Genomic DNA, 23970 nt, shown 5'->3' with positions numbered 1-23970 from the left:
TTTCCACCTTGATCATATAGTTGACATTCTATTGGAGGAGTACAAACTTGTGAACTCGGCATGCATAACTGAAACGCCGACGTATTCAGATCCAAAGTCTCTGTTACTGTTTTTGGTCATCTCGCTGTGTCGCGCTGGTGACGCGTCCTCGAGACGCGTCGCGATCATGTGACTAAGAAAACCATCTTGACGGCGAGAAACAATGACCCAACCTAAACTTGACTCACCTTCACTGCGGGCTCCGATAGATATCTTTCACCCTTTCTTGCGATTCCGGTGTCCTTTCTCAACATACATAAGTGTAACGAAAATATGATCCATAATATGCCAAGGCTGTCTTGTAATGTATTATTAAAATATTTTATCAATAACTACCTGCACTGGTCCACTAAGTATAACTCGGCTTGCGATTGGTATCTGAGTTTGAAGAAAGACAAGGATCAGAACGATCCCAGGATCGATAAGAGGATACTCTAGCATACCCATCTTCCGTCTTTCGGACTCTTTCCTGCTATACTCGTATTGTACAAAGTCTGACAGTCAGTCAATTATTATTTGCTAGTGTGCATTAACTCACCTTGATATGCTTAGTTCCTTTGTATTTCGGACGAAAACTACAAGAATAAAATATCCAGGCAAGATAACGTTGAAACCATGCAAGACGATAGCAGTGAACAAGGTAACATCATATTCCATCATAATACTCCTGGAGATGCCAATATTGTTCCTGTAGACGCTCTTGACCATGCAGCATATCTGGATAGGATCTCAACCGCTTTCTTGACCCGTTATAAGAACTCTGGAAAAAGTGAAATCCTTGACGAAGCGATTGCAGCGCAGCGTAAGGCACTCTCAATCTATGTTGCACATCCCCCAACAAATCCGGAGTGTCTCAATAACCTCGCTAACATGCTTCTTATTCGATTTGACCGGATGAAACAAATGAAGGACGTCCACGATGCAATCACTTACCATCTTGAATCCCTTTCTCTCCGTCCACCTGGCGACCATAGTCGCTCCATCGCTTTGTTGGGGGTAGGTCAAGCACTTAAATGTCGCTATGAGCGGCGGGGTAGTGTTTGGGACTTGGAAGGGGCAATATTAGCATATAAAGAACTGCAAACAATTTGCACCACTGGACACCCCAATCGACAAGGGGCTCTGAACGGACTTGCCAGTTGTCTCATCATTCGATATGAGCAACGTGGGAATATTGTGGATCTGGAGCAGTGTATCTCTAGTGTTCGGGAGTCGCTCAAGATATGTCCTGGTAACCACCCAGAACATTCGAGATGTTTTGACTCACTTGCAGCTATGATCATGGCTCGTTATAATCGTTTCGGTGAAATCAAGGATTTGGATGAAGCTATGGGGCTCCACCAAAAGGCACTTGATTTCTGCCCTGCCGGACACCCCCTACGTTCACTTACGTTGGTCAATTTCTCTATTTCTCGTAGAAAGCGGTATGAACGGATTGGAAATATCGATGATATCGCACAAGCCATTTCATATACTCGGGAAACGCTTAAATTGCATCCATTCCCCACCCCCCTGCGTGCAACGTCCTTGAATACCATTGCCAACAGTCTTCTAACTCGGTATAACGCATTGGGTTCAATAAATGACCTGGAAGAGGCAATCGCCTACTTCCACGAAGCAATCAATATATATCCGTCAGGTCACCATGAACGTGCAAAGCCTCTTAACAATATCGCCAACGCCATTCATATTCGATATGAACTCTTTGGCGAGACCGAGGATTTAGAAAAGTTATTGACATACCGTCAGGAAGCTCTTTCTCTATACAATGAGAAACACATTGAGCGCGCAGGGGCCTTGAACCACCTTGCAAGCGCGTTTCACCTTCGCTTCATCCATCTGGGATTGATGGAGGACTTGGAAGAGTGTATCTCACTTCACAGAGTATCAATGGAGTTGTCACCATCCGGGGACGGGCGATATTCTTCTTTGTGCAATTTCATAAATGCACTGCAAACTCGCTATGAGCGATTGGGCACTGTTGAAGATCTAGATGAGGCGATTTCATTTCTCAATGATGGCCTTCGACTGGAATCCAGAGGAAACATGCAGCTCTCGGTTTTACTGAATAACTTTGGAAGTATTTTTCAGAATCGGTACAAGCTTTTGAATAGAGTTGATGATTTGGACAATTCGATCACTTTGCATCGAGAGGCGCTTGAAATGCAATCGCTTGGCCACCCTTTGCGATACATGTCTCTAACAAATCTTGCGAGCGCACTGCAAGCGCGGTACATTCGTCTGAATGCTCTAGAAGACCTCGAACAAGCAATCCAACTCCTATGCGAATCGCTGGAAAATATACCAGCCGGTCACCTCCAATACTCATTATCCATCCACAACCTCGCCGATGTTCTATCAAATCATCCCGAGGAACAGAATGTGAATGAAGCGGTTGAGCTTGGCCGTCAAGCGCTCCGTCTTCTTCCTACTGGTCATTCAGGGTTTTCGAGCTTTCTGAAGACGCTTGGGGATGTACTTAACTCACGATTTCAGAAGTTTGGGAACATTGATGACCGTGAAGAGGCTTTCAGGATGTATGAGCAAGCTGCAGGGCATGCTATGTCCCCTTCACTTAATCGCCTCATTGCTGCTGTCCGATGGATGTATTTGGCAAATAGGTACACGCACCAATCTGTTATGAGGGCATGTAAACTATCTTTGGAGCTTCTTCATCGCTCTTCTATGTTTCAAGGAAATCTGGAGTCGCAGCACAGGTTTTTGGCCACCTCTAAGTTCAAGATTCCGAGCACTTTGGCGTCCGATGCTGCTTCGTTTGCTATCATGGCAGGTAACCTCAAATTGGCGGTCGAGTTTCTTGAACAAGGCAGAGCAATATTATGGGCTAAAGTTAACAACTACAAAACCTCACTTGAAGAGCTCCAGCAGATCTCAGGTGGCGCTGAACTGGCTGATCGTCTGGAGTTGTTGAACTCGCAGCTTAATGGAATTGTTTTCGAATCACATGGTGGAATGATTGGAAAACAAGGCATCAATTCTTGGAATGTTTTTGACACGCAGATGAAGAGACATCGCGTACTTTCAGAGAAATGGGAAGAAACAGTAGAGCAGATTCGAAACCTTCCCAGATTTGAAAACTTTCTACAGGCTCTGCCGTTCAAAAGACTTCAATTGGCCGCTGCCGAAGGACCTGTCATAGTCCTCAACATGGGCATCTTTTGCTGCGATGCGATAATCATGATCAAAGATAGTTTACCCATTCTCGTCCCTCTTCCTTCATTGGACAAATTGCGGGAGCTTTTGATACAGGTTAATCAATACCGTTTCTCAAGACAGATCGTCACAGTCCTCAGGAGGTTGTGGGATTTGATTGTGTGTCCTGTAGTGGAACAGTTGAACAAGCTGAGGGTGCCGTACAAATCGCGCATCTGGTGGTGTCCAACGGATATGCTGTGTGCACTGCCAATACACGCAGCGGGTCCGTACAGGCCTGGCCAGAAGAACTTACCGGACATATATCTGTCATCCTACACGTCGACTTTATCGTCGTTGATCAGAGCGAGGGAGAACGTAGTTCAGTCATTGCAGGTTCCAAAGTTGCTGGTGGTGGGCCAGCCTGGGCCCGACCTCCAAAGCATTCAGGACGAGGTTGACGCTATTAAGATGCATGGATATCAAGCCAGCATTCTAATGGGTCAAGAAGCAACCCCCGACATTGTTCTTAGTGCTCTGAAAGAACATTCATGGGCCCATCTTGCGTGCCATGGTAACTTAGGAGAGTACAACCAGCTATTCCGCACGCATTTCGAACTTTCAGGTGGAAAACTGACACTCCTTGACTTGATCCGTGCAAAGCTACCCAATGCCGAACTAGCGTTTCTGTCTGCATGCCACAGCGCAGCGGGTGGAATTTTGACGCCTGACGAGAGCATACATTTATCGGCAGCGTTGCAGTTCTGTGGTTTCCGCAGTGTCGTTGGGACGCTGTGGGAGATGGAGGATGGAGATGGACCGACTATTGCAAGGGCGTTTTATGAGTATATGTATAGGAATGGAGAGAAGGCGGATTTCAGAGATTCGGCTGAGGCTCTGTATTCTGCTATCAGGACGATGAGGAAAAACAAGATACCCCCGGAACGTTGGATTATGTTCGTTCATACCGGCGCATAATTCCGTCTGTTTCTCCGTAATGTTGTTGACCAATATTTTTCTTTTGTACTCTGTGTAACAATATGAACCTCGAATTGAATGCGTTCCCTCGACTACACCTCACAATATATTCTAGAATTCTTCTTGATACACTGGAAACCACCCAAGACACCGCATTGATTTATGCCGGCCTCGATGTCAGAACCAGCACACTCTGTTTCCATTGTCGTCGCGGCCATGTCCATATTCAATGTAGAGGCATTCGATGGGACAAAGTCGACGAGCTGAATATTGGAAGACATTCGAAGATGAGAAGAACGTTGTGGTGAGGACAAGTATCGTCAATGTTAAGCTGGGGAATATAGTAAGGAGGCCCCGCTGGTCAGGCTCCAGTGAATTCGAGTGCAAAGTCGACGTAAGTCAAGTCCAGCACAACTAGTGTGAATGCGTGGTGAAGCTTGAAGGATTATGTAGATGGCGAAAATGTGTTTCATATTGCATTCTTCTCGGCCGGCGCGTCGGCACCCGAGTAACTGTTGGCACTTGGCAGTCCTGTGGGTTCCTCGTTGTGTGTATCAATGTAACAAGCTGCTAAAGTGGACATCAAGTTTCCGGGACATGCACCTTCCAATCCGTGAACTTCTCCTCGAATTGTTTCTTACTTGTAAATTAATGATACATAATCATATTGCCCAAACAAAAATCACTGGTCTGATGTGGGTTGCGCTCGGGTGGGATACTCGCGTACCTAGGCCTGGATCGGCTGCGGAGTTTAAAGGAACACACATACACAGATGAGGTGAGCGGTTAAAACACGTTCACATCGGAGACGAAAATCAACCGCTCTTGCTCCTGTCCACCATCAGGTAAGTATATGACATTTTATCTCTCACTTTTACGAGGCTTATCATTAATTCTAAACAGTTTTGAGATTAGTTATTCTGCTGGCTTTCGCGTTGCTGAAGAATGGCAAATTTAACGGGAGACACGATAGGTATTTGTCGCAAAGCACTCGATGAATGTCCCCCTGGGCATCCAGATAGACCAACCTCCCTCATGAGTCTCGCCAACGCCCTTACCACCTTCTATGATCAATCTGGTTCGGTTGATTTATTGGACGAGGCTATAGTTCACTATCATGAATGTGTGGATCTTCATCCTCCGGGAGATTCAAATCGCCCAAGAACTCTCTATAACCTCTCCAATGCTCTTCAGATGCGATATGAACACATGGGATCGAAGGAAGACTTGGAGGAATCCATCGCTTGTACTCGGGAATCGCTTATTCTCTGTCCTCCTGGCCACCCCCGTCGCTCAGCACACCTGGATAATTTCGCAAATGGACATATCATGCGTTATCAGAGCTCAGGATTGGCAGAGGATCTGGACCTGGCCATTTCTTCTCACCGCGAAGCACTTGGACTCCGTCCGCCTGGCAATCCCGACCGTGATCTGTCTTTGAATAATCTGGCATATTCCCTTCAAACTCGCTATGATCAAGTGGGTAGAATGGAGGATCTCAACGAAGCAGTCTCATACTACCACGAGCTTCTTGAATTATTGTCTTCCGACCATCCAACATATAGAGATTGTATAAACAACTTTGCCAATGCCCTCCACTGCCGATATGTCTCGTCAGGAGGGCCGCAGGACCTCGCGGATTCAATAACATACTATGAAAAAGTACTCTCAATCACTCCCCCTGAAAATCCACGACGATATTCCGCATTAAACAATCTCTGTGACTCACTCAAAACACGCTATGATCAAATGGGCGATATCAATGACATAGAGAAGGCGATCTCCTACGGCCGTGAAGCGCTTTCAATCACTTTACCCAGTAATCCACATAGGGCCAATTTCCTCTCAACCCTTTCAGACGCGCTCCAGGCTCTGTATAATCATACTGGGAGGGTGGAAGAGGTTGAAGATGCTATATCTTATCGCAGAGAAGTGCTGAGCTTGCGCCCGGTTGGGCATCCAAATCATCCCAGCTCACTTACCGACTTTGCAGCAGCTCTTCAAAGCCGTTATAATCATCTGGAAAACCTGTCAGACATTGAGGAGGCCATTATATGCCTACAAGAGTCGCTTAGCTTCTGTCCTACTGGAAACCCACACCGTTTCTACTCCCTCGAAAACCTTGCGAACGCTCTTATGGTTCGTTATGAGCGATTAGGAAGAGAAGATGATATTGACAATTCAGTCGCATACCATCGTGAAGCTATTGAACTCTGTCCTTCAGGGAACCCAATACACCCAATATCTCTGACAAACCTGGCATGTGCTCTGCACACTCGCTATGATAATCGCAGGAGGCTAGAGGATCTTAGCGAGGCGATTCAACTGCACCGCAAATCACTCAGTATACTTCCTCCGGCTCATCCAAATCGCGCACTCATGTTGACAAACTTCGCCGATGCTCTTTTCAGTTACTACAAGGAAATAGGTGAATCGAAGGATATTGAAGAGTCAATCTCGACACACCGTAGCGTGGTCGATGACCTACGCCCTCCTGGTCATCCAGACAGGTCTAGGTCTCTTCGCTCCCTGGCTAATGCCCTGCTGTCTCGCTTTGAGAAAAATCAGAAGTCTAAGGACTTTCAAGAAGCGTTCCAGTTATATGAAGATGCAACAAGTGATGGAACGTCCATTCCATCGCACAGACTCACCGCCGCTATCTTTTGGATGAATGAAGCAAGAACTAGGGAACACAAATCCCTTCTAACTGCGTGCAAAGCATGCCTACAGCTTGTCCATCGATGCTTGATTTCCCATGGGAATGTCGAATCACAACAAAGGTTTCTGGCCACTGCCAACGTTCCGAGATCTCTAGCATCAGATGCTGCTTCTGCTGCCATCTCCGCAGGGGACCTCGAGCTGGCCGTTGAGCTTTTAGAACAGGGAAGGGCCATACTTTGGTCCAAGGTTGACGCATATAAATATCCTCTGGAGCAACTTCGACAAGTTGAGCAAGGTGGTGAGCTTGCTGACCGTCTCGAAATACTCGGTTCTCAGTTAGAACATCTTGTTCTTCTCTCAAGGAAATGGACGAATGATGGGGCAGGGTCAACAACAGAATGGTTTCTAGATAATCAAGCTCGTAGCCATCGCATTCTATCAGAGGAATGGGAAGAGGTAATCACAGCTATTCGCAAAATTGACGGGTTTGAAAACTTTTTACAAGCCGCTCCATTCAGAACACTTCAACTAGCCGCTGAGAATGGACCGGCGATACTTATAAACGTCAGCAAATATCGGTGCGATGCAATTATCATTGTCCGCAATGGTCCCCCCGTCCTAGTCCCCCTGGCACATATCCAGACTAAAGACCTCCTTGCCCACATCGTTGATGTGCTAGCGAGCGAGATGGGCGCGAAACAAGCAAAATGCAGTGGCCGGGCCTACAACACACCCAACGCTCGTCTAACAGTTAAGTGGCGAGTTTCCTTCACAAGGACTTCTAACCACAAGGCTGTAAAGTGTAGTAGGATTTTAAGGAATGTAAGCTGCCACACAGCTTCGAATCACTCCTGGGGACGAATACAACAGATTCTGGATGCGCTGGGTACGAAGGTTGACGCTTGGGGAACGCAGGAAACGCTGAGGACGACGAGATAGCTGAGGGAATTTTTTGTAGATTCTCCTAGGATGTACTGTGGTGCACTAGAACTAACTACCTCTGAACTACTACCCCTCTGGTATATGTGACACGCCTCCTGGCAACCCTCCTCACCCAATGTAGATCTAGAACCGTCCCGGAACTTGGGGAAAGGGGTTTATCAACGAATGAGCATGCAGCGGCGGCGCGTATTGGAAATTTGTCTAAGTCGATCGCGCTTGCCTGGGCGTGGGAATCCGTTGACACGTGGGAAAAGTCCCGGTTGCTCTGTGAGGGTGGGCTATGGCGGTTCACGGAAGTCGGGAGCGTAAAGGGGGGACGAGACTGAACTATAGCCGGGTGTTTTGAAGTGGACGTAGGTGGATGGGGTGTGCGTAAGGGTTTTCGAGCGTCGTGGGTAAACAGGAAGGCCGGTCATTGCCGTTTGCGGCACATCGTGGGAACTTGGACTTGTGCGTGCGCGCCCGTAGCGCGACACGGCTCATCATCGTCGACAAGTCTCGGTTCTCCCGCGTCATCGTGCCGCTATTGAGGGACATATGGTCTGGTATCGTGTCCCCGATTGTTGACAGTCTACGGGCACTGGGTATTCCTCTAATGGCGCGTATTTGGTGGTGTCCGACATCTGATCTAAGCGCTTTGCCCATACACGCTGCCGGTGCATACATCCCAGGGAAAAGAAATCTCCCGGATATTTATACATGTTCCTACACGTCGACATTGTCCGCTTTGATTAAATCCAGATCAAACATATCTAAATCGCTGGGAGTTCCTAACCTGCTCATCGTTGGTCAGCCAGGAAATGGTTGAAGACGAAAGCGAAAACATTCAGCGATACGCCAAGCACGCCAATGTTCTTATGGGGCCAAAGGCTACCCGTCGCGCCGTTCTTAGTGGTTTAAAGCAGCACCCTTGGGTACATTTGGCATGTCATGGTCGGCTGGGGGACAAAGGCCAACCGTTCCGTGCCTCATTTGAGCTTTACGACAAACCTTTGACCCTTCTTGATGTAATCCGGGCTAGACTACCCAATGCTGAGTTCGCCTTTCTATCAGCATGTCATAGTGCTTCTGGGGACGCCAATACACGGGACGAAAACATCCATCTCTCAGCAGCAATGCAGTTCTGCGGATTCCGAAGTGTTGTGGGCACACTGTGGGAAATGAACGATGAGGATGGTCCAACTATCTCGCAAGAGTTCTATCGGTACATGTTCCGTAGCTCAGAAAGGTCTCCGAGTTTTACAGACTCAGCTGAGGCATTGAACCACGCTGTGAGGGCAATGAGAAAGGCTAAGGTTCCTATCGAGCATTGGGTCATGTTTGTTCACATCGGTGCTTGATACGGTCACGTATTAGGATAAAAAAGTGTTATGAACTCGTGAATAAGCACAATGATTAGGCTAGGAATTATATACGCTTGGTTATCTTTATGTCTGTCAATTTACCTTGAGAACTGATATGCACTTCAGACGATTTTACACGTTAAAAATTGCCAAATAAAAGGTTACACAAAGCACAGAAACCAACAACCAATCCACATACAACTGTCCAGCCCACTACATAATATACCTATTTATGTTCCACGAAGTTTTGATCATTCAAAAACCTACACAGTAACAACTCGTTAGATTGACGGTAGTAAGAAAACTACAAAAGCAGGCTTACCGTGTCCTCAAAGGTATCCTCATTTCCTTCTTCATCAAGATGTTCCCAAGGAGGCTCAATGGCTTCCCAACTACTATGATTATAAACATCACCTATTACTCACAGAAAGCGGGATAGTCACTTACAGGTCATCCCCTTCATAGACAGGCGGAGGCAGTCCACGCTTGAACCAGCCCTTTTTCCTGATCTCCTTCAGCATATACAGCGGCGTGAAGCTGTCTTCCCCTTGGGGTTCACGTCCATGGCGAAAGAGACCCGTCGTGAACTGCGACCACCACTCAATCCCTACACGAGCGCCCGCGCTTACGCCCGGGACATGCGGTATCGGAGCCGATCCAAGCAATGCCAACTTCACTACATCATCGTCTACAAAGCGCAGAATTAATATACGACATCAGATTTGGAAAACCCATGGACATACTTCCGCTGGATAAGTACAAGCTATAGGCTGGGCATGAGAACACCTCCGTGACGAGATGCATATCTTCAAGAGCCTTGACTTTGACGAGATGCTCGAGGAGCATCCCGTGTGGAATGTACACGCTGCGCGGTTGGGCCATCACCAACAATGCACCGCGCTTCGAGCCGAACGTCCATTCACCTGGTCCGCTGCATGGGATTCTTCGAGCTCACGCAGTCTGCGCATGGACACATCGAGCAGTTCTTCGAGTGGGGGCAGGCCAATAGTTTGACGAGCAAAATATGGAACCACCCGAAACGCCGCAATTGGACGATGTAGAAGTGTGCCGTCAAGCTCTGCAAGAATGTAAGCGCCACCACGGTTTCGAGAAATGACTATCAGGGGCCCAAGATAGCGCGCACGCATCTTGCGGTTCAGCGACTTCTCGATTCGTGTATTGCGGATAAGCACCAAATCCCCGAGTTTGAAGTCGAAGTCTTGAATGTTGTGGGCGTTCTCGCGCTCGAAGCGAATGGCGGCTGCTACACGAGCCTCAAAAACCTTTGAATGCAGCTTTTCCAAGTCTTCACGACGCTTGGAAAGGGCGACCGCACGGCGAGCAATGAGATCAGTGGACGATAGCACACTATCTGGTGGTGGGAGCAAATAATTAGCTTCTGAGATGTCCAGTGGCAGCAATGGTTGAGTCCCGGTCAACCCAAAATACGGCGAGCAACCCATACGACGGCGTACAGTGACGCGATCCGCCCAGAAAATGTGGAACGCTGCACGAGACCACTTGTCCTGGTCGCCTCCACAGACCTTGAACAGTGCCTGCCGCACATCAAAGTGAGGTCGCTCTGCAATTCCATTTGCCCTTGAATTGTAACCCGATATGCGAATGTGAACAATATGGTACCTTTTAGCCAGGTACTCTATTGCCTTCACAATTGGAGGTCCGTTGTCCGTCACAATCTCGACCAATGTACCATAGCGGCAAATCAGATCGCGCATAATCCAATCGCCTATGGCTTTGCCTGTCTCACGACGAAGCATGCACCATTCAACGAAGTGAATCAAGCTGCAACGCGCCTGAGTGATGTACTTGAAACCGCCAGAGGGTGGAAGGTGCATGGTATCGAGGTACACTTTGGCAAAGAGCGGTGCGGGTGTCGCAACAGTAGGTGGGATTAGCACGTTCCGGGTCTGTCGCAGCTGACATAGATGACATGTGCGAACAAACCAAGAGATATCGAACGCCATAAACGGCCACCAATACCGCTCTGAAAGAAGCGCATGCGTTGCAAAGAACCCATGATGTCCAACATCATTATGTGCCATCGAAAGCAGCAACATACGTCGTGGGGTCCATACAACAAGTTTGTGATATCCACGCGCTTCTTTTCTCCAAAGCTTGCCGGAATCAACGAAAAACTCGGTGCAGTAGCGAAGGAACTTTGCATAGTCGCTGTCCGCCATGTCGTCAGGGCGCTTCAAGTCCAGGTGCCATTGGAAAACCAACAACACTCGGTCATCTGCCTTCTGAGCGTTGACAGAGCGAGGAATTGTCGAATAGGGCAGTGGGTCATCTGTAGAGGGTGCGAGTGGAGGCGGTTCATCAACAATGGTTTGTTCAACGTCAATAGAAGAGCTGTAAATGACGAGGGGAGGCTGTACGGATGTGTACTGCGTAACAGGGTTGATAACATGCATAAAACCATGCACACGATCTATCCAGTCCTCAAAGTCGTCTTCTTCGCTCGTCTCGTCGCCTGGCTGCAATTTCCGCCGTGACAATCCATCTGGGCCATGGTGCGTGCCGGGTACGTGAACTAGTTCGAAATGGAACATCAAAATCGCGCATATCCAACGGTTTACACTCGCAGACGGTGCAATATCGGGGTTTGACAGCATACCCTTGATGTACTTTGCATCGACCTCGACCACCAAGTTCCTGACACCAATGATATAGAGTTTGAGCGCTCGCAACGTGAGGAAAAAGCCATAGAGCTCAAGCTTTGGTTGCGAATAACGCGACTCGCGGTCATTCAACGTTATCGACCCAAAACGAGCAAAGTACCTGACTTTAGGGTTCTCTGGATCGCACTGCGCAAGGATGTAACCAACCGCAATGTGTGAGGTGTCCACTGAGACAATGACTGGTGCCGTTGAGGTATAATCAATGGGCCGCAGTGCTGGAGATCGTAACAATGCCTGCTTGAGATCCTCTTGCGCGTTAACTTGATCAGTGCCCCACTCAAACTCTTGACCCTTACGCGTGAGTTTGACAAGATGATGTGCTCGATGAGCAAAGTTACGGATGAAGATCCTGCCAACACCTATAGTCCCAAGGAAGCTACGCACATCGGATAGGTCCTTACAGGGTCCCCAGTTCGATACTGCCGCTACACGCGATAAGTCTGGTAACCGACCCTCATACGTACAGCGGTGCCCCAAGATTGTAACTTCTGGAGCGCAGAGAATCGACTTGAGACCCGAGAACGTACCACCCGAGTACTTCATGTGCTGCACAACACGATTCAGTCCTTGAAAGTGCTCCCACACAAAACGACGGATACCAGGATTCTCTGCAAGGGTTTCAAACTCGCCATTAGGAAGGATGTAACGAGAGCGAGGGCCCTTAACCGGCACATCATCAATATATGGCACGGTGGTGTGAGGAATCTCTGGCTGGAGAATATGTGTAACGTCGTCATGAAAAATGGGAACCGAGTTCGTCCAACCCATAGGTAGGGTGGTCAAACGGAGAGCACCAAAGGGAGTCTGAAACGTCGTATAATCGCGTGAGGATTCGGCCAGCGCACGCTCATCGTATCCTACGAATAAATCGAGGAGTCCGACGCAGGCTAGAGCTGCAAACTGCTCCGCAACTTGCTCAGTAAACGGAGGCACACCTGAATGTGCAATTGTGACTGCGTTCAGCGGCTCTAGAGACTGCACGATACGCAAAGAATGGCCATCCTTTTTGACGACTGCGAACCAACCGCCACGGTAAGAAGCGCACGATTTTTCGAGTACTCCAGCGTCAAGCTTCTTCTGGAGCAGCTTGCAAAGCTCGTCATAGATTCCTGGCGGAATGGGGCGATTACGAACAATCCATGGCTTATGCGGTACGACGGGCATCTCCACTGGAGGAAAGAAGTCTTCCCTAAAGTGTCCACGCTCTGTGTCATTCCAGGCAAAGGCATCCTGGTGCAGCATCATAAAATGGTGCATCAGGCTACGTTCGGCCGGCCACAAAAAACCAGGACGATGCGCGGCGTCGAAAAGCTTCATACGGTCCTCTGTGTAGCGACCTGTTGGTGCAAAAGGAGGTGGTTGTGGTGATAGCAAGGGAAGTGTTGCAAGAGGGTCGCCTTTGATGTCCCGCACAATGCGGTATTTCTCAGGTAACTCTCCATAGACAGGACGGGTCCGACGAGCGACCGGCTTGTACCTCTTCTTGGTGGCAGCGAAGACAGAGTAAGGGAGGGAAGGAGAGTCCAAAAATTGAGAAGACAAATGGAACGAATGGTTAAAAGAAACAAAATGTGTATCTACAGTGCCCGTTGAAAAAGAGTGTATACTAGCGAAAGGTTTGAAAGAATAGGACCCAAAATATGAGGAAAAATCAATGTTGAAATCAGAATCGTTTGTACCTAAGTGTCCGTGGTCTATATAAGTGCCCGTGTTTGAATAACGTGAGGTTAAAAATTCCTCGTGCGAATAAAGAGAATAATTTGATAAAGGCGCCCTCAAATGACGGTTCGAAGTGTTAATAAAACCATTGTCTAAGTTTGAAACAAAATCATAGTCACAAGCAGAAAAATAAGAAAGGGAAAGTGGTACCGAGGAGTCAAGCTCCTTGACGGCCTCAACACGCAAGCGACCACTTTTGACACTGATCACAAGCGCTAGTTGAGAGACATCGGCGCTTAACCCCTCGATACGCGAAAATCCTCGTGTGCATGTCCTCGAGCATGTATACGGGGCATCGCACCTCGCGGTACCGTAGGAACAGTAGCAACTCGACCAGTATTCGGATCACGAATGGTTATGGTCTGATCCTCGTTACTAAAGTTCCTGACGATGCTTTCAGTCAGGATGTCAAAAGGTCTGCCAAATAGAATGTCGTAGGCAACATCCCTTAGGATATGACACTGCATATAAATTGTCAGGTCGCCTATACGGAATGGCACGTTGCGCGCAAGACCTAGTGAGCGGTTATATGTGGCGTTGGCTGACTGAAAGTTCGAGGTGATCGACGGGTCGTACACAAGTGAGAGTGCGTGGCAAACTTCCTCCGACATCGCAATTACTTGACACCCAGGATCGAGAATACACTCAACCTTTAGGCAGTTATCGACGATGGGGTGAATAGCGCGCTGCGCCGCCGAATCCTTTGCAACAAAAATGTGGTCGGGATCAGCTTCCTCTCCAGGTCGCAATGAGCGATAGTACTGCTCAATCGGGTCGGGAATCACCAATGCGCCGTCTGGTGGAGAGCGGTGTTGACTAGCGACAATAGGAACCGAACCCGGCAATGAGTGTGCAACATTGTACATACGCTCGAGCTTCCTGTCTTGCTCTAGTGCTGCCACCCCATGTGTTGTGTCCGCATTTGCATTTCGCTTGGCCGTGGTCGCTTCTCGATACTGTGCACGTACATCAGGAGCGATAGAAAGCAGCTCCCTCTGAGTAAGTGTGATAGGTGCTTCCAGTGATCGATTGTAAATAGCAGAAACGACGGCAGAGTCCTGAATAGGCGCAGCAGTGCGATATGCAGGCTCAGGCTTCTTGGGAGCAGGCTTGGGCAAAGCAGCAACGTTTCTCATCTGCGGCGGCAGGTACGAGGCATCTCTAACGTCGCGAAACGGGTGCTCGGGCCCATTATTGACTGGTGCAGTGCTAGACGTGTTGCTGGTGGAGTTTGTAGCGGATTCATCGTGCGAGGAGGGCGGAGACACTGAGGCTGATTGAGACGAAGGCTGAGTGGCGATTGAAGCGTCATCTGAAGGGTTGCTGGGTCTCTCAGCCTCACGAGCGACTTGAGCACGAGTACGAACACCCAACTGGTTGCCAGCTTGACGTGCACGCAGTGCCAAAAGCTCTGCTTCCACAAGCGCAATTCTATCCGACAGCGTGAACTGTTGGACAGTCTGCGTTGATGCACGGGTCCCAGAACCACCAGAAAGTGTACCAGCATCCAACATTGCGTTAGAGAGGCTGGCAACTCCTAGCTGTCCGGGGTTGCGACGATGCCATTCGTCCACACGATCCTTAAGCAAATTGCCTGGGATGCTGCTTGGAACAAAAGCGCCGCTTGGCAAAACCACCTTGTTATCCACGTTGCGTTTCACCTTACCCGCACGCTCGTACTCATTCACCAAATCGCAGTTGCGAATGAAGTGATCCTTCCCGCAGAAATTACACTTCAAATCGCGAGGTCCAGTGTCAGCTGATGCTCCAGAGCGAGGGCGCGATGCAGATGCCAAAGCATCCACAAGACTCTTCTTGAATTCGTTGAGGATATCGCTCAACTGCTCCGTTTTGACAGGTGCATCAGGGACGACGGGTGGTTGCGAGGACGAGACTGCATTGACGTGGATGGTGTGAGTACCGTGAAGAACGAAGCGCGCGGCCGCTTGGACATCAACAATCTCGTAGGGCCTGTCCGGGAGATGATCTAGGTCCTTGAGCTGGAGACGTTGCGAGACTTGTGCCCAAAGCGCAGGTGGAAAGCCTCGAACAAAGGCGCGCTTCTGCTCAAGATCTGAAAGCAGCCCTTTCGATTTAAGGAACGTCGTGACCGCAATGAACTGTGTGTGATACTCTGCCAGATCCGCAAGTGACTGGATACCCAAACGCTGACGTGTGCCAATGAGTAGGTCCATATCACCTAGCGAATATCGATACTGGTCATCCGCTGCGGGATACAGTCCTAGAATTGCGGTCTTGAAGTCCTCATACGTTTGCGTGTCGTCTGCAAACTCTGGGAGAGTCTCCCAAATATCTGCTACATCCACACTCACGTATCGAACAGCATGCTTCTTTTTCTCGGTTTCAGCCGTGACATTGGCCCCAGAGAACAGATACTCGAGGTCATCGAAGTAGCGGCGAAGTTCGCGTGGTTTTGCAGGGTCAAACGAAGGTGCGGTGCGATCACCACGAGCCGGCATACGAGTGGCCATGATGGTAGAGGAAGTCGGATGAAAATTTGATAAGGAAAAAGTAGAACCGGAAGAAGAAGAAGACGAAGGCGATGGAGAACGATTAGGATGAATGGAAAGGGTTGAAAAGTACGCGGTAAAAGACGAAACTGAAGATGTGGGAGAAGGAGTAGGAAGATCCGAGGGAGCAAATAAAGGTGATGGAGGAGAGGGTAGATTGTTGTGTGTTGCGTCGGAGTCGGGGACTTCTACAAAGAGAGGGGTATCGGATGACAGAGACGACGACTGGAATGCCGCAACGATGGTTTGGCGGAAGGCTGGTTGACGAGTACGAGATGTGGTTGAAGATTCAATGTTGATTGAAGAACCCTCGCGGTGGGCTCCAAAATGATGTGCTAGCGAGCGAGATGGGCGCGAAACAAGCAAAATGCAGTGGCCGGGCCTACAACACACCCAACGCTCGTCTAACAGTTAAGTGGCGAGTTTCCTTCACAAGGACTTCTAACCACAAGGCTGTAAAGTGTAGTAGGATTTTAAGGAATGTAAGCTGCCACACAGCTTCGAATCACTCCTGGGGACGAATACAACAGATTCTGGATGCGCTGGGTACGAAGGTTGACGCTTGGGGAACGCAGGAAACGCTGAGGACGACGAGATAGCTGAGGGAATTTTTTGTAGATTCTCCTAGGATGTACTGTGGTGCACTAGAACTAACTACCTCTGAACTACTACCCCTCTGGTATATGTGACACGCCTCCTGGCAACCCTCCTCACCCAATGTAGATCTAGAACCGTCCCGGAACTTGGGGAAAGGGGTTTATCAACGAATGAGCATGCAGCGGCGGCGCGTATTGGAAATTTGTCTAAGTCGATCGCGCTTGCCTGGGCGTGGGAATCCGTTGACACGTGGGAAAAGTCCCGGTTGCTCTGTGAGGGTGGGCTATGGCGGTTCACGGAAGTCGGGAGCGTAAAGGGGGGACGAGACTGAACTATAGCCGGGTGTTTTGAAGTGGACGTAGGTGGATGGGGTGTGCGTAAGGGTTTTCGAGCGTCGTGGGTAAACAGGAAGGCCGGTCATTGCCGTTTGCGGCACATCGTGGGAACTTGGACTTGTGCGTGCGCGCCCGTAGCGCGACACGGCTCATCATCGTCGACAAGTCTCGGTTCTCCCGCGTCATCGTGCCGCTATTGAGGGACATATGGTCTGGTATCGTGTCCCCGATTGTTGACAGTCTACGGGCACTGGGTATTCCTCTAATGGCGCGTATTTGGTGGTGTCCGACATCTGATCTAAGCGCTTTGCCCATACACGCTGCCGGTGCATACATCCCAGGGAAAAGAAATCTCCCGGATATTTATACATGTTCCTACACGTCGACATTGTCCGCTTTGATTAAATCCAGATCAAACATATCTAAATCGCTGGGAGTTCCTAACCTGCTCATCGTTGGTCAGCCAGGAAATGGTTGAAGACGAAAGCGAAAACATTCAGCGATACGCCAAGCACGCCAATGTTCTTATGGGGCCAAAGGCTACCCGTCGCGCCGTTCTTAGTGGTTTAAAGCAGCACCCTTGGGTACATTTGGCATGTCATGGTCGGCTGGGGGACAAAGGCCAACCGTTCCGTGCCTCATTTGAGCTTTACGACAAACCTTTGACCCTTCTTGATGTAATCCGGGCTAGACTACCCAATGCTGAGTTCGCCTTTCTATCAGCATGTCATAGTGCTTCTGGGGACGCCAATACACGGGACGAAAACATCCATCTCTCAGCAGCAATGCAGTTCTGCGGATTCCGAAGTGTTGTGGGCACACTGTGGGAAATGAACGATGAGGATGGTCCAACTATCTCGCAAGAGTTCTATCGGTACATGTTCCGTAGCTCAGAAAGGTCTCCGAGTTTTACAGACTCAGCTGAGGCATTGAACCACGCTGTGAGGGCAATGAGAAAGGCTAAGGTTCCTATCGAGCATTGGGTCATGTTTGTTCACATCGGTGCTTGATACGGTCACGTATTAGGATAAAAAAGTGTTATGAACTCGTGAATAAGCACAATGATTAGGCTAGGAATTATATACGCTTGGTTATCTTTATGTCTGTCAATTTACCTTGAGAACTGATATGCACTTCAGACGATTTTACACGTTAAAAATTGCCAAATAAAAGGTTACACAAAGCACAGAAACCAACAACCAATCCACATACAACTGTCCAGCCCACTACATAATATACCTATTTATGTTCCACGAAGTTTTGATCATTCAAAAACCTACACAGTAACAACTCGTTAGATTGACGGTAGTAAGAAAACTACAAAAGCAGGCTTACCGTGTCCTCAAAGGTATCCTCATTTCCTTCTTCATCAAGATGTTCCCAAGGAGGCTCAATGGCTTCCCAACTACTATGATTATAAACATCACCTATTACTCACAGAAAGCGGGATAGTCACTTACAGGTCATCCCCTTCATAGACAGGCGGAGGCAGTCCACGCTTGAACCAGCCCTTTTTCCTGATCTCCTTCAGCATATACAGCGGCGTGAAGCTGTCTTCCCCTTGGGGTTCACGTCCATGGCGAAAGAGACCCGTCGTGAACTGCGACCACCACTCAATCCCTACACGAGCGCCCGCGCTTACGCCCGGGACATGCGGTATCGGAGCCGATCCAAGCAATGCCAACTTCACTACATCATCGTCTACAAAGCGCAGAATTAATATACGACATCAGATTTGGAAAACCCATGGACATACTTCCGCTGGATAAGTACAAGCTATAGGCTGGGCATGAGAACACCTCCGTGACGAGATGCATATCTTCAAGAGCCTTGACTTTGACGAGATGCTCGAGGAGCATCCCGTGTGGAATGTACACGCTGCGCGGTTGGGCCATCACCAACAATGCACCGCGCTTCGAGCCGAACGTCCATTCACCTTTGATCGCAGCCTCGGCGAGTCCAACCACATTCCTGTACCATAGTAAAATCATCTACACACTATTCCAACAGAAAATTGACGAAAAAAAAAACCTACACATTAGGCTCGAGCTTCAACTCTGTCCTTTTCACATTCGAAGATGTTGCAATGTATTGATCATCTCTGGGCGCATATTTGGGCGGGTTATCCAGTACCACTTTGCGTACATTTTCATCCGTAAAAATTTCAGTATTCACGTAAATATTGCCCTTTTTCTCAAAGACGCCCGTCGCCTTATCGATCTTTCCATAATCTCCCACCTATAATTCATGATCATCGTTAATTAGCAGCTCTTAATATTGTTGCGGCGTGTGACATCGCACCTTGATTTCGTACCCTGGGTCCCAGCTTGCCCATTTCGCAGTGGCTTGCCAGATCAGATCGATAAACTTTCTTGACACCGTCATGGCGGGAAGAAACACAAGTATCGTCGACAGAAATCAGATAGCACGTGTAGGCTATATATACCGGCGTCGTTGATGATGATAATGTACTATGCCAGTTGTTGAGATTTTGATGTTTGATCGGAATGACAAAAGGCTGTTCAGCCAAGGCCAAAAGTATGGGTAGGCGTGAAAGCCCTGTTTATTCACCCCTTCAGAACACATAGTACAATTCACAAGTACATCTAACGTGAATGTAACATACATATACAACACATTGCGTTCATTCAGTCGTTCTTTCGTGTGACGTGGGGATGAAGTCGTGGTAAGTCATGATGATGGTGATGATGATGACAATGATAATGAAGATGTAAGAAGATTCATGAAAAAAAATTTAAAAGAGGGAGAAAACGAGCGTCGAGGTAGATATACCAAAAATGGCAGACGATCGAAGCCAGAGATAGAGTCAAAACAACAAAGAAGAAAGAGAATATCATGAGGTATCTCAAAAGCCCATATAACACAACATCGAAAAAGAAAAGAAAAGGGAAAACAAACCAAAAAGAAAAGAAAAAGCTGGTCCCTTCATGATCTCAACAACGCTCTCCTCGCCTCCTCACTCGCCTTGCGCGCACTCGCCAACGAAGGCCGCGCACTCTCCCCCATCCCTTGCCCAGGTTCGGGAACAGCAGGCGGGAAACTCACTCCACCCTCCGCGCCATCCTCGTCCATCAACGGCGATCTCAGCCCCCCTACTGCACTTCTCGTCCGCCCAGCGCTATTAGCAGCCGCCACCGCGCGCAACAGTAACCCGCTGCTACCTCGCCGCTTCGTCTTGCTCGACGGCACGCCCAGCGTTGCTGTCGAGCTCTCCGCAGCAGCAGCAGCAGCCGTCGTGTGTTGATTGCTCGCGCTTCCACTCCCAGATGCACTCGCACTCCCGCTCCCATTAGAGCCAACAACAGGATGCGACTGTGTCCTCCCCAGCGTCCGCTTGATAAACGGACTCGGAAGATTTTCCTCGTCTGCGAGATCATACACCGGCGCGGGAGGAAGGGGCACACGGCCAGCAGCAGCAGCAGCATGCGCCGCCGCGCGCGCAGCGGCCAGGTTCGAACCTGAGCGAGACGGGCGCAGGTGGGGGTGAGGTAGTGGCTTAGGATTCTGTTTTGCATTTGCATTTGTATTCGCGTTGCCGTTGACGGCGTTCCCATGTGTGGCCGTGTGACTCGAGTTTGAGTTCCCCGATGACGAATCCGAACTCGACGACGAGGCAGTCGAAGGAGGGAACCCACTCGTCCTGGCAGGCGCTGACCGTGCGGACGTCCGAATCGACGGCCTGCGTATCCTCGTCGGGGGCGGAGGCGCCGATACCATCCCATTCATGTCCCTCTTCTCCCTTTCCCTCTCCTTCCGCGCACTCGGGCTAGGTGGAGGGCTATCCAGCTCCTCATCATCATATTGCATTGCGACTCTTTGCTGCTGTTGCTGTTGCTGCTGCTGGCTCTGTTGTGACTGACATGACGTGGCTGGGTTCAACTGCGGTTGCGGTATTTGATTTTGACTCTGCCCCTGCTGCCCACTGCTGCCACTTCCACCTCCCTCATCCCGCGAAAAGATTTTGCCAAAGTCCAAACCCACCTTCGGCGAGCGTGTAAACAAGCTGACAAGCTCTGCGGGCGACGGCGTAGCAAGCGTTTCTCCTGTAGAAGTCAGCACCACGCCCTTCATAGCAGATGCCGGCATATAGTCTGCAGAATACGTTGCGAATGGACGGGAAGCCGTGGGCGTCTCAAGCGCGGCGTTGTTCGCGCTAACATTCGTGGCATTCGACGAGGACGAAGAGTTGGAGGATGTGCTGGAATTCGAAGCAGAGTGTTGATGTGAGGATGCTGTGGTTTTACTGCCGTTGGCACGGGGTGTGGGTTGAGGATCCAGTTTGCGTCGCCGCGGTTGTGAAGGTGTAACCTGCGACAGAACGTTCTTAACCTCCTCCAGCGGGTTCTTATCTTTGCGACCTATGACAAACAAAAATACAACCAATCAACATGATTCAAACCCAAGGAAAAGAAAGAAAACACACCCTTTCCAACACCCGCCTCAGCACGTCTCTTGGCCTCCTCCACCTCCTTCCTGACCCCCTCAATCCTCCTCTCTTCCTCCCTCAACACCCTCTCCCGCTCAACAACCCATCGCACCCTCTCATCCACCTCTCGCCTCACCGCCTCCTCTCTCGCCACACAGGCACGGTCAATTTCGGTTTCTCTCGCACGGACAGCCTCCATAATTTCCTCCTCCCTCTTCGCAATCGCCGCAGCGACCTCCTCCTCTCTCTTCATTACCAACACCCTTAGTTCCTCCTCCCTCCGCCCGACCGCCTGCTTCGCTGCGTGCTCCAGATCCTGCCTCGTGTATTGGTACGCCCCCTGTGCTGTCGCGGATGTGAGCTGGGACTGCAGCTGCGAGACAGCATGTTGCAGTTGCGCGATTTCCTGGTCTTTGGCGGAGAGGACGGCGGTGAAATGTTGTTCGCTTTCGCGGAGGTTGTGTTCGCGCGCGAGAACCTCCCGTTCTTTCGCGGTCACGGCTGCGCGGTGGGCTTTCACTGTTGCGAGCCTGCGGGGTATGTGGTTGTGAGCATGATAGAAGAAGTGAAGAAATGTGGATGAAAATGTGGGTGAACGCACATCTTTTCGGCCTCTGAGACCTTGTTCACGAGCTCAAGTCGTTCATGCTGCAGGAGCTGCGCGGCAGAAGGGCGCATGGCGGGCTGCACTGTATACATTAATTAAAGACTCGGTGAGATGATGTCAACATGGCACTTACATTAAGATTCAGCATCGACTTGATGACCGACGTAAGAGCCTGCGAGTATCCGCGGGGTAACGGTGGGATTCGCCCGTTGCTATGCGCGCATAGAAGTTAAATATACATGTTGGACGGGAGATAATGAGATGACTGTGGGGTATAGATGATCTCACCGTATGAATATGCTCAGTTCGGAGTGGGTTTTGGCTTCGTGGAATGGTGGTTTGAGCGCACAGAGCTCGTATATGAGGCATCCCAGAGACCAGATGTCGGATTTTGAGTCATATGCCTTTTCTTGCATGAGTTCGGGGGACATGTAATAGGGTGTCTGGAGATCGGTGGGAGAGTGGATGTGACGGGGTGATAAGTTGGTGGGTAGAGGAATGGACGAGAATCAGAATGCGCTCAGGGCAGAGAACAGAGAGAGGAGGTTGGACAATATGGACTCACCCCAACATAAGTGCTAGCAAAACTCGCCTGTGCGAGTGCTTTCGACAATCCAAAGTCTCCCAGCTTCACTGTATTGTTTTCGTCCAAGAAAACTGCAAGAAAATACGACACATTAGCATGACCAAAGTTTTAACAACATCGGGGCACAACACACCATTGTCGGGTTTCAAATCTCGATGTAGGATTTGGACACGGCGCGAGGCGCCCTCTGCATCAAGCGAGGAGCCGGAGCCGCTAGAGGAGCGTGTGTGTCCATTTGGGTGGTGACAGTGGTGGAGTGCATGGAGGATTTGGAGGAAGTAGTGCCAGATGGTGTCTTCCGGGATCGGCCTATTCTGTTTCGCGGCCTGCTTGATGACGGCGGAGAGGTCTCCGCCGCCGCAGTATTCCATGAGAATGTAAAGGATTCCAGCGTCGCGGTCGACGTAACGGTCGTGGTATCGCACAATGTGGTCGTGATGCAGGTCTTTGAGGATGTTTCTGTGGTGTTAGTGTGAGCTGGGGGTGGAAAGGAGATACGAAAGATCCAAGGACGCACACTTCAGCAACTATTTGCTTCCTATCCCGCTCCGTCATCCTCTCGAAATTCAGCTCTTTCCGCGCAAACAGCTGAAGGAGAATATATGAGCTGAAGAGTGGCCAATCATGCTAGGGTAAAAACTCACCACACCGTCCGATTTCCGGCGCACTTTGCGGATGATTCCAAAGGATCCATTCCCAATAACATCGAGGGGTTCATAATTCGCAAGAAAGGAAGGGGAGGACATGGTATAAGTGAAGGGGGTAAAGGGATTAATGTAGCGCAGGTCTAACAATTCGTTGACTTTCTTTTTTGCCTTCTTCAACAGGCACGTGATCGCGGCGCGTCGCGACCGACCCTAAATGGCCTCTCCATCACTCCATTGTTCCCTTATCTCCTTTCGCCCCTCTTCCACCATCTTCTGGCATCCATACACCCTCCGATTTATGCCCTCGGGAGACCGCCCACATGTCCCGCTCGAGCTGTGACTTGAATGAAGGTTCATTTGCGGTGGATAGCCCCTAATACACCAACCGTAATCTAATCTCCATCCAGCATCATTATGCTCCTCAAACCCGGTAACTAGCCTCGGATCGGACCTATTCAACCAACAGTCATGGGTGTAAAATTGCCGTTTTTGTCTCCCCAGTCATCCAAAAAAATACCATCTATATGCGCACCAGATCCCCCACACCTTCCCCGAAACCGCCGCTCAGTGCGTCACTACACCCACTCATCTCTCCAGAATTCCCAAATACGAAATTGAACCTCTCTCTTAACGTCCACGCCAAGTTTCCCGCCCGCGGTCTGAATCCCATACCGTTGCTATGC

General features: G+C 49.6%; 5 protein-coding genes across 5 annotated transcripts; 3 read left to right on the top strand and 2 right to left on the bottom strand.

The window, feature by feature from the left end:
• Positions 1 to 654: 654 nt before the first annotated feature.
• Positions 655 to 4170, top strand: JR316_0012763 (uncharacterized protein; the record flags this gene model as incomplete). The annotated part of the gene is made up of 1 exon (XM_047898382.1): positions 655 to 4170. The coding sequence occupies one exon, from the start codon at positions 655 to 657 to the stop codon at positions 4168 to 4170; it is 3516 nt and encodes a 1171-aa protein (XP_047741930.1).
• Positions 4171 to 5205: 1035 nt separating this feature from the next.
• On the top strand, positions 5206 to 9113 carry JR316_0012762 (uncharacterized protein; the record flags this gene model as incomplete). The annotated part of the gene is made up of 2 exons (XM_047898381.1): positions 5206 to 7653; positions 8571 to 9113. 2 exons carry the CDS (start codon positions 5206 to 5208, stop codon positions 9111 to 9113), a joined length of 2991 nt encoding a protein of 996 aa, XP_047741929.1.
• Positions 9114 to 17470: 8357 nt separating this feature from the next.
• On the top strand, positions 17471 to 18010 carry JR316_0012761 (uncharacterized protein; the record flags this gene model as incomplete). Its single annotated transcript, XM_047898380.1, has 1 exon — positions 17471 to 18010. One exon carries the CDS (start codon positions 17471 to 17473, stop codon positions 18008 to 18010), a length of 540 nt encoding a protein of 179 aa, XP_047741928.1.
• Positions 18011 to 18317: 307 nt separating this feature from the next.
• JR316_0012760 (uncharacterized protein) lies at positions 18318 to 19385 on the bottom strand (the record flags this gene model as incomplete). The annotated part of the gene is made up of 5 exons (XM_047898379.1): positions 18318 to 18405; positions 18461 to 18701; positions 18757 to 18971; positions 19036 to 19238; positions 19302 to 19385. 5 exons carry the CDS (start codon positions 19383 to 19385, stop codon positions 18318 to 18320), a joined length of 831 nt encoding a protein of 276 aa, XP_047741927.1.
• Positions 19386 to 19946: 561 nt separating this feature from the next.
• JR316_0012759 (G2-specific protein kinase nim-1) lies at positions 19947 to 23386 on the bottom strand (the record flags this gene model as incomplete). The annotated part of the gene is made up of 9 exons (XM_047898378.1): positions 19947 to 21379; positions 21445 to 21977; positions 22049 to 22131; positions 22188 to 22266; positions 22343 to 22497; positions 22620 to 22711; positions 22774 to 23099; positions 23158 to 23228; positions 23285 to 23386. 9 exons carry the CDS (start codon positions 23384 to 23386, stop codon positions 19947 to 19949), a joined length of 2874 nt encoding a protein of 957 aa, XP_047741926.1.
• Positions 23387 to 23970: the final 584 nt, after the last annotated feature.

Source organism: Psilocybe cubensis, chromosome 13 (assembly GCF_017499595.1).
Source record: "Psilocybe cubensis strain MGC-MH-2018 chromosome 13, whole genome shotgun sequence".
NCBI lineage: Eukaryota > Fungi > Basidiomycota > Agaricomycetes > Agaricales > Agrocybaceae > Psilocybe > Psilocybe cubensis.
The sequence above is the reverse complement of the archived record's forward strand: the minus strand, read 5'-3'. Positions and strand labels throughout refer to the sequence as shown.